Here is a 14,524-nt window from a genome sequence, read left to right on the forward strand (position 1 = left end):
CCAAGTTATTCTCATCCACATTGTCCTTACTTCCACAGTCCTTACTCTTAGGTATTCATGCTACTTTTAGCAAAGGACTCTTTCTTTTGCTGGAAGTTTGTATAGACTATTATTCATGTGATAAATATGGAAATTACGGAAAGGAAATTTTGTATTTATATCAAACCACCAGAAACAGATTAGGAATGTACAGAAGGAGGTTACCAAGAAAAGTTATGGCACCTCCAATTAATGCTTTGGCTTTAATTCTAAAAATTCTAAATGATACACTTTTACAAAGAATCAACATACTACAACTGGTGTGCCAATGAACTGCAGATGATGTGAGAGCATATGAAGATGACAACTTGGTTTCCTATATGATTTTGAAATCACAATGGGAAAGGGAAGGCTACTTCATAGGTACCAAAGGTTACCTCTCCATTCTCACTCTCCTCTCTACACCTTTCCCTTTCCATAGCATCTGCATATAATGTGGCACTTATATACTCTCTTTAACTCATGATGAAATGAATATGGTCTGATTTTATAAAATAATGGGGTTAAATAAATACATGAAAGAGGTGTACAACATGAAATAATTTTCTTATAAAGCAGTTACATTTATCCTTTTCTTAATAAGATTGTTTATTGAATGTATATAAATATAATTATGCGACTCTTTTGCTGCACTTATGATTTGAATAGTTATAATCATTGATCTTATGAATTTTAGATATATATTTATTTTACTCAAATATATACAATCTGAGGAGATCATTGGTAGTGTTGAGAATGTTAGGTGTAAATAGATAATTTGCATTTAATCATTAAAATTGAGAATATTTATGGATGAATCTTGATTTTTTTAATCATATACTTCTCAAGAATGTAATACAGATATCCTAGTAATATTTTAATTCTTCTCCTAAGGTTGTTACATGTTTCTACAAAATGTATTGCAATAGTTAATTATAAATACCCTAATGAAACATAAGTGTATCATTTTTGTAAGGACAGGATGTATTAAGAATAAAGTAAGGGTCTCTAGACTTCAATTGCTGACGCATTTTATGTAATTATCTAAAGGCTGTCTTTCCTTTGTCGCTGGGGACAATCTTGAGCTGAGCTATCCAAGCCATAGTAAATTGCTGATTCTTTTGCTGGATAGTGTAATATTTATTAAATTAATATCTCTCATTTGTCTTTTTTATAAATAAAATATATCACCACTATGTTTCAGCTGCAACTACACCAAAAGACAGTCCTTCTGCTCTGTCGCCATTGAATGCAAATTCAGTTTTCACGAGGTAAGTCCTTCAGGATACAAGAACCTTCAGGATAATATTATACCAATAGAAATGATTTTCATCTTGCATCAATTCAATATTAGTCATAAGAGTCACTGGATATTTAATTTTGAGCTTAACTCCAAATTAATTTATTTTATATTTTAGGTCTGTGGAGCAACTCATAGGTACAGGTCCTTCAGATTATGAGGCAAGACGAAATAAAATTAGCGTTGCACCATCAACAGGGATGGGCACTATAAGACTTGGAAGTGGAGGAACAAGAAGCAGAGGAGGTGGAGGAACCTGGGGTAGTATATCACGGGTTTTTGCTCGAAACAGGCATAGGAAACTTGCAAGCCCCAGCCAAGAAGGTAAATTATTTCCCAGTGTGCAAAAAGGTTTGGTTATGCTTGAGTATTTACATGTGGCTAAAATATTAGGAGCTAACACAATATTTAAAATTAAGGTTATTAAATGGAAGGTGGTAGATGCTATTACCCAAAAGGATCAACTTAAAGCTCCAAGACCTTATTCTCATTGTAATTCATGAAAAGGTCAGCTGAGAGATGGGACCCTCATTAGGGCAAAAGGATACCATTTAGCAATGAAAAGTTTGACTCAATGGCTTTCAGACTTGATTTAATATATGAAACTTGATGGCATTGTGACACAGGAACACTGGAGCAAGCATTTATCTTGTTGAATAAATGCAGGTGCAGTATTTTGGGATATTTTTTGGGAAGGGAACTGAATAATTGACAGCAATGTTGGGATAAGTTAGATCTGAAAAATGGTTGATGAGTTTCAAAATAGGCTCATGGGATTAACACAAATGTTCACCAGTTTAAGGGACATTGTTTTATACATCTTGAGAAAGAAAAATTTTGGGTTTTTCATGCTTGGAGGACCTGCTGCTTTTTCATTGAACAAAGGATAAAGCAGTATATAAAAGGTATCATTATCCTATTTTTGTAAACCTGGGGTAAGACCTTTGTGGAGTTAATTGTCGTGAATTTTAAATAGAAAAATTTCATTTATTGAAGTTTTCTGATCAAGATCTATCAAGAATTGAAGAAAATCAATTATGCTGTGTAGGGAATATTTTAGACTCGTTTATAGCAATCATATTTCATTCTCATTAAATTTATTGATTATTGTAGACAGCCATATTTGTCCATAGTTTAATGGCATATATTTTCCGGTTCTTGTAAACATGAAAGCTGAAACTGTAGAGAAATATGGAAAGTTTTTTGTGATGTTGAGTGAAACTTAATAAATAGCACTCTGGTGAGTAAGATCTGATTTTTTATCGATGAAATTTTGGTTTGTTGGTCCAGTGTAATTTGTTTTGTTGGGAGGGAGTTTTTGGAAGTGTGTGAATTGTGAATTGGGAGGAGAGGATAAATAATGGTGAAAAAGGAGAAATACAGTATGTAAATAGTCCTTTTAGGAACTGATGCAGAAAAATGACAAAAAATTAATTCCAAGTTGAGTTTTATTAACTTTTTATAAGTATTCTTAAGATTAATCCAACAATGCTTAATTTGGTAAAGGTTGGAGATGGTTCAATAACTTAATTAAACCATTCTTGAAGTTTTTTGATATGCATATGTGTTTTTTCTTTCTTTCATGAGTGCCTTTTTCCTTCCATAGATGTGAATGATCCCAGCTCTTGCTGCCGTAGTTGGTCACCTCTCACAGAAGAGGGCTATGCAGAAAAGTTACGTTTGCTCAGGGAGGCATCTTCAATACCAATGGAGCGATGGAGAGCACCTACTGTTTTAGCCTGGCTTGAAATTGCTCTTGGTATGCCTCAGTATGGACCAAGATGTTCAGAAAATGTTAAAAGTGGGAAAGTGAGTATAAATTTTGGTCATGCTTATCGTAAAATAAAATTTCTGACTGATATACAAATGTGTTGTCTGCTAAAAAAGGGGCTCCAAGCCCTTGAATTGAGTCATCCTGTTGTTTAATGTAATGTTGTCCACAATTTAGTCCCATCAACCTTTTCCTAAAGAGTCCCTATGGTGCTAAATAACTACCAAAAGACCCATTCCTAGCTAATTTTATTACCTATCTTGAAAAATACTACTCTTAGAAAGATTATTTTTCAGATGTAATATGAAGTAAGGAATCTCAGTCTAATGATAAAAGAGTAATTTCACCTTAAATGCCAATATTAATTATGGATGCTTGCAATCTGCAAGATTTTCAAAAGAAAAACTGCAAACACTAGAATACAAAAAATGGGAAAACCTCTGGAATTAAAAAGGGTCTCAATGGTCCCTGATGAGCTTACCTCAGCAAATATTTCCCATTCCCTTAGTCAAAATTTGATTACTCCAGGACATTTAATGCATAAAATTCATTCAATTTTTTAGTGAACTTCACCCTTTCTTTCAATTTCATTCACACACTATAACTAGGATTTCCAAAAAGATACATTAGCTAGCCGGAATCCAAATGTTTAGAGGAATAATTCTAAACGATAAGTATTTTTTAAAGTATCAATGGCATTAAAAATACTTCAGGCTATGGGTGAATTTTCATTTAGATTTAGCCAACAGATTGCCACAGTTTACATTTTTCAGTGTTCAAAATCAAATGAAAATTTTAATGGTGTGTTTGAAATTTTCAATTGTTAGTCTATGATGCCATTTCAAGATTTATATTTTTTTGCAGTTACCAATTTGTTCATAAAGGAACTCTATTTTCGGTCATTAGTAATATTTCTGGGTTGGCTTGGAATATCATGTATGCACTTTGTTTTAAAATAAAATTATTTTAAAAACTTGATTTACCATATTAATAATCATTATAAAATACATTGATATGTTCAGATGAGAAATATGGCTCAGGGTAGGTAGAGATTAAATTCAATTACACTGCGGAGTACACTGTATTGGTTTAAGTTAATATAATCTTTGATATTAGAATAATATTGTGAATCTTACATTAAATAGCTTAAATAATCCATTCTAGGTTTTATTGGAACTTAGTGATGTTGAATTAGAAGCAGGACTTGGGATTACACATCCTTTGCATAGAAAAAAGCTCCGTCTTGCCATAGAAGAACATAGGAGACCTGCATTAGTGAGATTTCCAGCAATTGCCACATTAACCCATACATGGGTGTCCAGTGAATGGCTCCCTGACATCGGCCTAGCTCAGGTAATACCTAATATATTAATAATTTAAGCGCTTCTCTAATAATTTATTATTTATGATTTCTATGCTTTCATAATGACATTCCAAAAAAGATATTTATCTTTGAATTGCATCTTATTTTTGGCTATAAATAGATGGATAAAATTTTATGGCCATAAAATTGCAAAAATATATGATCTGAAACAAATTGCACTCTAATAATTGTTATCAAAATATTAATGATGAGACAATTTATATATAATTTTCAGTTCTCAGAAAGTTTTGCAACAAATATGGTTGATGCAAGAATGTTGGATCACCTTAGCAAAAAGGAATTAGAAAAATACTTAGGAGTAACTAGAAAATTCCATCAAGCCTCTATTGTTCATGGAATACATCTTTTAAGGATGATGAAGTATGATAGACAGGTATGTATCAATTTTTTAATATTTAAATCTATTGTACTAATGAAGCCACAATTATCTTAACTTACTTATTTAAAACTGAAGACATATGGTCAACAAATGGGTACCCTTCCAATGTGGCTAAGACAATAAGTTTTTGAATGTGACTGATGCCAGTTCAGATACAAGTTCAAGAATACTGTGATGAATTAGCACTTCATCAGCCTCAGTCATATTCTCATCTTATCTTAACCTTACTGGAAGGATACCATGTTTAGTGTGATGTGGAAGATCAAAAATAAAGTCCTTAATTTTAAGAAAATCTCAGCAGAAGGGACATTCGTATGTATGGCTACATTCTAGTACAATTAGGTAATTGTCAGTGGCCATTAACTGTTAATTAATGGCCATTGACAGCCTATCTACCTAAGCTTAGTAATTGGACTGCTGTGACACAGATTTTGAAAATTCTACAATAACTCTTGAATAAATAAATATTCATTCATATACTGACAGTATGTTTACTGCTTCCTTTGTCCACTAAGAGATTTTTGTCAGCTTGAACACGACAGTTTGTCATTTATGATCACTGAAAGCTGGCCAAATGTACATTTTCCCTTTTTTTTATCCCTTTGCTCCCCTCTTGTTAAAAATCATTAAATAAAGTTTTCATCAAGAACTTTGTGCCATGTATTTTGCACATACATTGGGCTCTCAGAACCTGTGTAATAGATACTTTAAACTTACAAGTATATGCTATACATTGCTCAAGACAGAAATTACCAGAGTAACACACTGTCGCTCTAGAGTTCTATCATTTTCAATCCAATAGGAAGAGGGATCAAAGCATATGTTTCCTCAAGATGATTTTCTTTTCTTTAGACTATTTTAAATTTGAAGAAAGTTATAAATATTTTTTTACATAAAATTATAATAATATTTTTTTGAACAGCTTATACTTAATTTTGAAATGTATATTAGGTGTCTCTGAACCTCCAGAAATTAAAATCTAGGTCTGGGCATTTTAAAAATCAATGAATCCATTAAATTGAATTTTGAAACCATATTTGTAATCTTTGAATTTTACTCTCAACAAAACAGTGAAAGGTACAATTTTATCACTCTGATCAAAATGGAATGAATATGATGGCCACGTTACTGTTTCCTTCATTTTTTCATGTTTTTCTTTACTTGTGTCATTATAGTAGCCACAGGTTTACTTTTAAAAACTTAACAAAGTGTCTACTTTATATAAAAATAAACATCCAGCAAAATGATGTACAGAATGTCTCCATGACTCTCCTGTAGTATTTAATACAAATCCTCAAACTTCAGAATTCTACCTTTTTCAAAAAATAGTAATACTAATCCCAATGGCATGTGAAATTCATGCATCAAGGTTGGTGGAGAGTATTTTTCCCTCTACTGCATGTGGTTTTCCAGAAAGATCTGGCACCTGAAATATCAGTTTTGGTGAAGCTGATGGTGGCTAGAACAATCACCCATATTTAAATCTGGACTCTCTGGTCAGTAGCTTAGCATTCTTCTTACTGGTCTACTTCACCTCCATCTACTCATACCCTAAGCTAGTTTGTTCAGATTGGCCTATTTTTGCCAGGCATAATACATTTTTTTAAGTTTTCACAGAAAAAATGCATATTATACATGGAATTTTACTGTAGTTCTATGTAAGCCTGACACCAGCACAAGTATTCAGCCAAGTTGGCGCAAAGAAGAATCTATTCTTTTGATAACCCTTCTAAACTTTTATGGTTCATAGTTTTAATGTATATGTATTATTACAGCATTTATTAAATGACACAGAAATTTTATATAGCAATCATAAGTTATATGTCTCAATCTTTCCACTACAAATACAGCAAATTCCAGTCATGGATTTGATGCATGGAAAGATTTCCCCACATGCTAAAACTAAACCACATATTCATTGTATATGGAAATGTCTTTTGTACTAAGTACCAATTTTGTGCTATTTGGAAAACTTGTATTACCTATGGTTTATGCCATGATAAATAAGGTAGAAAGAAAATTATGAAGGTGGTATTTCACTAATTACAGCATTCAGAGAATGTGAATGTAGCTCCTTAGCCAAGTACAATTAGCAACCACTTCACTCCTTACTGAATAACTAATATTTTTTTATAAAATGCTATAACAATATTAGTATATAAGATGGTAGAATCATAGGTTTATGACCAAGCTGACCTTCAAATAAAAAATATGGCCCCATTAAAATTTTCTATCTTGAGAAATTTCTGGTGCTACAAAATTATGTGAAAGATGTTTGTTCATTTGTAAGGTATCAATCCTGTAGCCAATATTGATTTTTAAGAACTCTATGCCAATATTTCAGTCAACTTTCAGGACATCAATAAGCACAAAGAATTACTAATATGCTTAAGCATTACAATTTTTATGGAATTATTAACCCATGTTTAACTTGAATAGTAATTTTTAAAGATGAGCATGAAATAAATAAGTCACTTCTCCTGCCTTAATTATTCAAGGAATTTCTGGGTTATAAAAAAGGAACTTTTTTGAAAATGTTAATGATTAGATAATGGAATAGTACTTTGAAAATATGTATAGAAACATGGAAAAAATAATTATTACGAAAATAAAATGAGTTCATATTACGTATAACCAAAATATGCTTGCTTTAAAGTTAAAATTTGAGAATTGTAAATCATCATTCAGTCCAGTTTACCCATATTAGCAAATAATTCCATCAGAAATTTTTAGAGTAATTACTTTTATCTATGTATTTTAAACATATTTTATTGCATCTTGTGTGCTCATTGTAAATAAATGTTTAGAGTTAACTTTGTTGTAGGACCCATTTTTTTATATGATTTTTGGATTAAATCGGTTGTGACTGTATTGTTGTATTATGACTTTCCCCATCAAAACTAACATGAAATGACAATACCATAAATCTCACTATCTAAAACTTGAAAATCGTCATCAATTTATTCATAAACACTTAGCCACTTAAGGTTTGGAAAATAATATCAGGGAATATTCATTCACCAGCCTTAAGCCTTTCAGATAAAGATTCGGGAAAATTCAGAAGCACTTGGCAGTCCATATTTTCCCAAAGCACAGATACCATCTCAGTGAAAATGCATTATTATTGTAGCAAAAATGTATTGTGATAAACTTTGTATAAGTGTCATTCATTAATGATACAGATTATTCTTTCTTAACCCTAGGCATTAGCTGTAAGGAGGAGGCAGTGTGAAAATATTGATGCAGATCCTCTTGTGTGGACCAACCAAAGAATTATCCGCTGGGCTAGAAACATCGACCTTACTGAATATGCTGATAATCTTAAAGGTAACCAACCTTAAATTAAAATAGTCTGCAAAATGGGCATATTGCAGGTACAAGTATGCAAGTTCCATTGAGAAATGACTCGATAACATCATAATATTTAATGGGAACCTATAGTACAGGTTTTTGAAGAACTTTGTTAATTTTATTTCATTTTACTTGTAGATTTAGTACAGATAAATTGGTTATCAATCTCTACTTATTTTATTCATTGAAATGTGATAGTATATATCAAACTTTAAAAAAACAGAATTTTTCTAAAATGAATGTTTTTAAATATCCATGAATTCTATTGAATTTCTACTTTCAGCCTAAATTATGCTTTTTTAAGCAAATTATATTCACCCATGCATCCATCATACTTCTATAGTAAGTTACTGTCACTCTACAAAAGAGATTTGAGAAGGAGATTACAAGACAAATGTGCGATTAAATGATATATCCCTTATAAAATATTGTTACATCATTCTTTTTGGTACATTTTCATTATTATTCTCTCCCAATACTTGAAGTAACATTGAGTTCTCTCTCTTTTTCCCTCAAATTTGGTAAATGAAATTCACACCTTGAAGACAGTGGAGTTCATGGTGCCCTAGTTGTTCTTGAGCCTTCCTTCAATGGTGATACCATGGCTAATGCATTAGGAATCCCTCAGTCCAAGAACATCATTCGCCGTCACCTAACTGCAGAACTTGAAGCTCTGGTGCTCCCTGCAAGGTACGTCCTCTTCTGTCAGATTGAAGAGTGCCAACGTCGCCAACAGCAACAGGAGGAGGAGGAGGAGGATGAGGGAAGGGGTGATGAGAGACTGGGGTTGGAGGGAGAAGGAGAGGAGGTTGGAAGAGGAAGTGGGGAGTATTCCCTAAGGGGTCGACGAATAGATGGTTCCATCATACGCTAACATGTTTGACCTGCAAACTCAAAATTGTAGGACAAAAAAGATGGATTGGAGACCAAAAAAAAATAAAAAAAGTGATACTTTGTGAATTGAGGGAAGTAAAAATATTTTGATGGTTTTAATCTGTTTATGTTCCTTGTGCTGTAGCTATTGTTTTAGATGTGAGGTATTTAGCTGAAAAATAAGGGTGGAAAGCATTTATTGCATATTTTATACAAAAAGCCCCTATTGGTTCAAATGTAATGTAACATATGTGAGTGGCCAAAATTTATTAAACAATGTGTATAATAATGTACAGTATTGAGAGTAATATGAGGAGCCTTTGCTGATTCTGTTAACACGAAGTGGAGGTGTTTGTCATATTTTGAATTCTGAGAGTCTTCCAATAAATGTTGGGTTGTGAAGTGCAATGTTATAAATTGATCTATACAAGGTGAAATGAAACATGTTCCAATGGCTATCGTGCATACCTTGATCACTGAGATAATCAGATAGAAACCTACTTCATGTTAGTCATGGAAAGTTTCCCTACTGCACAATCGATGCTTAATTTTTTAATTCTTTTGTACCTTTTCAATAAGATGTTAATCCTTATGGATTAATTACAGCTTCTCTTAAATGGGCTTTATTTATGTTTTATTATTTGTTTTGCCATTTAGATCGCACAAAAGCTTTTTTTGCTCTCTGTCAAAAAAAAATCTAGAAGATTGAAGTTTCATGTCGCACACTTGTGCCGCACATATGGAGAATAAAGCAAAATGATTCCTCCAAACTTTCTTCATTGCTTTAGAGGACAAATAGATTTGCACAGTTTTTTATTATAATATACTTGCTTATTAGTTATTCCATTCAGCTTCATTTATTTTTCTTTTTCTTTCCTTTTTTCTTTTATTGGAAACTGCCATCTCCCCCCCTCCCCCCACTCCCCCCTGCATTCCCAACTCTGGCTCCTGGCAACCTTTCTTGTTTCCCCCTAAACTCCCTTCTGTAGGGCTGCATTTGAGCACTTTGTGAGGTCAAGCAAGGTGGAGCTTGGAGCCAAGCTGTCATCAGGGGGCAGCCTTGGAAGGAGCTTTTCCAGGTCAAATGAGAATCAGTGCCCACCTCCCCTCCCGCAGAGGGAGTCCTTTGGGTTAAGATTGGGTCTTGGGGGTGGCAAAGGGGAGGTGGTGTCAATGGAGGGGGATGGAGGGGGCTTTAGAGGCAGGGATCACAAAGACTACGAGGTGATAAGGGAGAAAGAAAAGGACCGTCGTCGAGCGAGCCTAAGAGTAAGAAAGTCCAACATTTTTAACCCGGACAGTTGGTTGAGTAATGCTTGGGTGTCTTTTATTTGCTCCTAGATACAATTTTGTTTCTTTGTACCATTTTTGCCAGGAATTGTTGATATATTTTTTGATACTGTGCGTCTCAGAGCCTTGTTTGGTAGAACCATTTGCCATTGTCCAGATTATTATGTTACTTTGGTAATCCATTTCCTTAAATTGAATGTAGATATTTATTTATGCTCTACAAATTGCTGTATTTGAAGAATGTCAGTGCTTATCCTTTCATTTTTATCGTTTAATTTGTGTAACATTCATTGGTAGATGCACTCAAATCAGCTTGAAATACTGCCAAGTTTTTCACCCTGCATTTATGATCAATGAATATATACCTGTCACTTTAGATGTACTTCTTCTAACCCACTCTACTAAAATCATCATGCAGTTATAACTTCTGCCATCATATCTCTGATCATTACTGAAGAATGTGATTAATAACTTTAAAAAACTTCAATGTCAGCTAATGCTAATATTTGTAAATTTTCATGTGGTAAGGTTGTATCTGAAGTCTTAATTTTGAAAGTCTTCAATTTTCTGAAATTCATATTTTTCCTTAAACTATCTGTACATAAAAATATTTGTAAATCATTAATATTACTGTTAATAATATGGTGAGGTTATCCTTATGTAAACTAACTTATTTTCATTTTTCACCAATGCAATTCCAATTGGGGATATTCAAACACACAAGGCCTACAGTCTGCTCAATCTTAAAAAGGTTGGAACCTATAGTGTAATTTTTGATGATAAAGTTATAGAAAAAATTTGTTTTATGAATGCACATTTAGTTCACACATTCTTCACCAAAATGATTTTCAACACAAATTATTATTTTCTTACTCTTGGTATAACTTTAATATTAACATAGATGCATGACCACTGAACTACAGTAGGTAGTTGGTTTGTCCACATTTATGAAAAAATTGTAGCATTGTCAGTAAAAATAAAGTTAAGTATATTTTTAACCATATCTGTAATTTTAATTACTAAATATTTTCATACATACATCTTTCAAATACCTCTCTTTATGCACCCCATTTTCCAGTTCTCAACATGGAGAAGTTCACAGGTATGAAAATGTATAATGTTTTTCCAAAAATGAAAAAAATATGCTGAAATGCATGCATGATTCACTTTCAAGTGAAGTCAGACACATGGCTCGCTGATGATCTCACCCATTCACCTTGCTTAACCTGAAAAATTGAAAAAAAAACCTTCCCTTGAGAATTTTTAATTGGTGATCAAAAGAGTTCTCATAACGTTTTCCTTTAAAAATGTAACTTTCAGGGTTCCCTGAGCAAAGCATTGGGATTAAAGGCGAAACAAGATCTTCATCACGTTAACAGCAGACATTATGATATTGGAGAGCCAACTACGTCTAGTGTGTACACTGGCAAACGAGGCAGTTTGGTCCTAGCATCACCCTCTCCAGAGACTGCCCCATCATCATCCTCATCCCTGTCGCTAGTCTCCCCTCTGCCGCCCCCACTTCCCCCTCACAACAACCCTTCTTCATCTTCATCATCATTCACTTCTACTGCAACTTCATCCTCACAGAGGCTGCAGCGCCTCCACCATCACCACCACCGGCGGGTTAAGTCAATTGGGGACATAGAGACTGTTACCACAGTAACACCTGTTTGATCATAGACCACACACATTCGTTGCAAATCTGGAAAGTTTACCCAAGGGACCAGAAATAAGAGCAACCAAGAAAGACTATTTCCTGGCAGTGGAATGACAAGGCTATCAGGAATTCAAAGCTAAGCATAATGAAATAAGAGGATGATGAACAAAAATTTCAGGTGAGATTATCATGAAGATAGTCACCATACATGAGACTGAATGATCATGCCATCTGTGAATCCTGCAAATGGAATATTTTTTTTACAGCTGCCTGATTATATGAATCCAAATACAGAATAAAATTATACCTGTATTTCTGACTGGGCAATAAGCTAGGTATGTGAGCTTCAAAATTGACAGTACAAGTATTATAAATTATTGAATCAGTCATTAAAATATTAAATCGAACATGCAATTTTCATAGCATCTTTATAGCCTATCATTGGGTGACTTTTCACCCTGTGCATAAGTTAAGGATTTCCTGTGTTACAATGAACTGTACATATGTGTACATCTGGTTATCTGTGATTTTTCATATGGTTATATGATTTGGAAATTAGTTTGTAAATATTTTATTGGACATAAATTATCAAGAATGAATTATGTTGAATGAAAGCATGACTTTATATAATAATATTGCAAGATAAAAATTGAAGTGGTCTTATCTATTTTACCTTAATAATTAAATAATTATTTTAAAAACAAATCCATTTGTAATATTATGAAATGACACCAAATTGTGATTTATGAGTATTTAATACAAAACAGTGTATAATATTCTGAAAATGTTCAGTGTTGAAAAGTGGGAGTAATGGCAAGAATTGCATTCATACTGAATGCAAGATATGTTCAGTACCTACCTTAAATAAATACAACTTTACTCAAAATAAAAATATCTTCTCCTATCCTATAAAAACATTTATGAATTTCAGATAACAAATGTGCTTCCATGAAGCCCATATTTATAATATAAAATTTTAATAAGAGGTCAATATTCAACCAGAGGGTGGCATGAACTTGTATTATAACATAAGTTTTTGAGAGATAAATTCATAGCTACCCTCTTGAAAAATGAGCTGCATGCTGCTTGTGGTGAAAGGTGAGCTTTAACAATTATTATATCCATGAATGAGCATTTTTATTTCTTCAAAAAGTCACTGATTTAATATTTACTGGTTTTTTACTTAATTAATTTCCTACAAATATCATGGAAGACAAATTTATACTAGAGAAATGCAATAAAATTGGTCCCACTCCAGTTAATAATACACACAAGAAAGTAATATTTCTGTCAATCAGCAAATTATTTAGAAGAACATCCGACAATAATTTCCATTTTTACCAAGTGATTGACCAAATAAATGTGTCTTGTTACTACTAACAAAGGAAGGAGCCATTACTCATAGTCTAATCAATAAGCTTACTCTGAAATCTTATTGTACTGGGCCATTTAGTTGCTCAAGAATAGAAAACAATAACTGCATGAGGGGGTAATGTATTGGTACATGCATTTCATTCTTTCAATGATCAGTACTGCACATGTAGCAATTGAACACTCAATTTTTTTGTCCAAATGGCTCCAAACATTAGAGTCCTCCTTTGGAATCAGGGGTACAGTGAATATCAGGTTTTCATATCAAATTATATAACATTTTATTGCTATTATAATTGTGCATTGTAGAATTAATTAATCGGAAAAGTCAGGTCTTCACATTCAGCATTGAATGCAATGGTTTACATAAAAAATGGGGAAATCAAATTGCTTAGCAAAGGAAATAATTCCAATTGTATATTTTCAACATGCACTCATTTAAGAATTATCAGGTCTTCAAAATATTCATCTCTGACTATGATACAAAATTGAATCAGATTAACTGCTTCATGTTTAGTAAATAGTTTTGGTTATAATTGTGAATACACATTTTAAAGCTGTTTGATTCTGTTTGCTACATGAAATAGAAAAAAATTGAATAAATATTGTCAAGCAATTTTTAAAACCAGAATAACAATACTTGGAAAGGAATTTTTACCCTCCTAATTAACTTATTTAACAATCTCATGTTTTAACTAGGAAGTGGATTGGGCGAAACATCTTTCATCTGAATTTTCTCAATGTGGTTGCCTCAAAGCACACCAAATTTCCTCCTTCATGTATGAATCACTGGCCAGGACCCTGGCACTGAATTAATTTTAATGTTAATATTGGATTTTGGAAAAATACTGTTCAGACTCAGGTTTCTCAGAAGTGTTACATTCAAGGAAAAACTTTAATCAGTTTTCATATATATGGAAATGTGATTCCTCCCCAATCATGTAAAATCTCTTGGGATCTGCAAAGTGTTCAGTCACTATGGTACAATCTCAGGCTACAGCAGAATGCATTGATATATTTATGATTCATGACTCTTGTTGTTGTCAAACCTGTTTCAATAGAATCCAAAGATAAAATGGCACATGATGAACGGTGGTGGAATAATTAAACCTGTGCCTCCTGCTCAA

At 32.9% G+C, this 14,524-nt stretch overlaps 1 protein-coding gene across 10 annotated transcripts in view; it reads left to right on the forward strand.

The window, feature by feature from the left end:
• Liprin-gamma (liprin protein kazrin) overlaps positions 1-12,934 on the forward strand; it is a 146,735-nt gene extending 133,801 nt beyond the window's left edge. For 4 of the 10 annotated variants that reach the window (XM_071590373.1, XM_071590372.1, XM_071590378.1 and 1 more), the window contains 11 exons: positions 1,223-1,289; positions 1,437-1,642; positions 2,925-3,127; positions 4,254-4,442; positions 4,688-4,846; positions 8,056-8,179; positions 8,749-8,893; positions 10,066-10,345; positions 11,091-11,117; positions 11,445-11,468; positions 11,687-12,934. In XM_071590373.1, coding sequence (XP_071446474.1) covers positions 1,223-1,289; positions 1,437-1,642; positions 2,925-3,127; positions 4,254-4,442; positions 4,688-4,846; positions 8,056-8,179; positions 8,749-8,893; positions 10,066-10,345; positions 11,091-11,117; positions 11,445-11,468; positions 11,687-12,043 — 1,781 coding nt within the window. In that variant the 3' untranslated portion in view covers positions 12,044-12,934. The remainder of the gene's footprint in view (positions 1-1,222; positions 1,290-1,436; positions 1,643-2,924; positions 3,128-4,253; positions 4,443-4,687; positions 4,847-8,055; positions 8,180-8,748; positions 8,894-10,065; positions 10,346-11,090; positions 11,118-11,444; positions 11,469-11,686) is intronic. The other 6 variants (XM_071590380.1, XM_071590374.1, XM_071590376.1 and 3 more) reach the window with 4 other exon arrangements.
• Positions 12,935-14,524: the final 1,590 nt, after the last annotated feature.

The sequence above is a fragment of the Hetaerina americana genome, unplaced genomic scaffold (assembly GCF_022747635.1).
Source record: "Hetaerina americana unplaced genomic scaffold, ioHetAmer1.1.p SCAF_4, whole genome shotgun sequence".
Classification (NCBI taxonomy): Eukaryota; Metazoa; Arthropoda; class Insecta; order Odonata; family Calopterygidae; genus Hetaerina; species Hetaerina americana.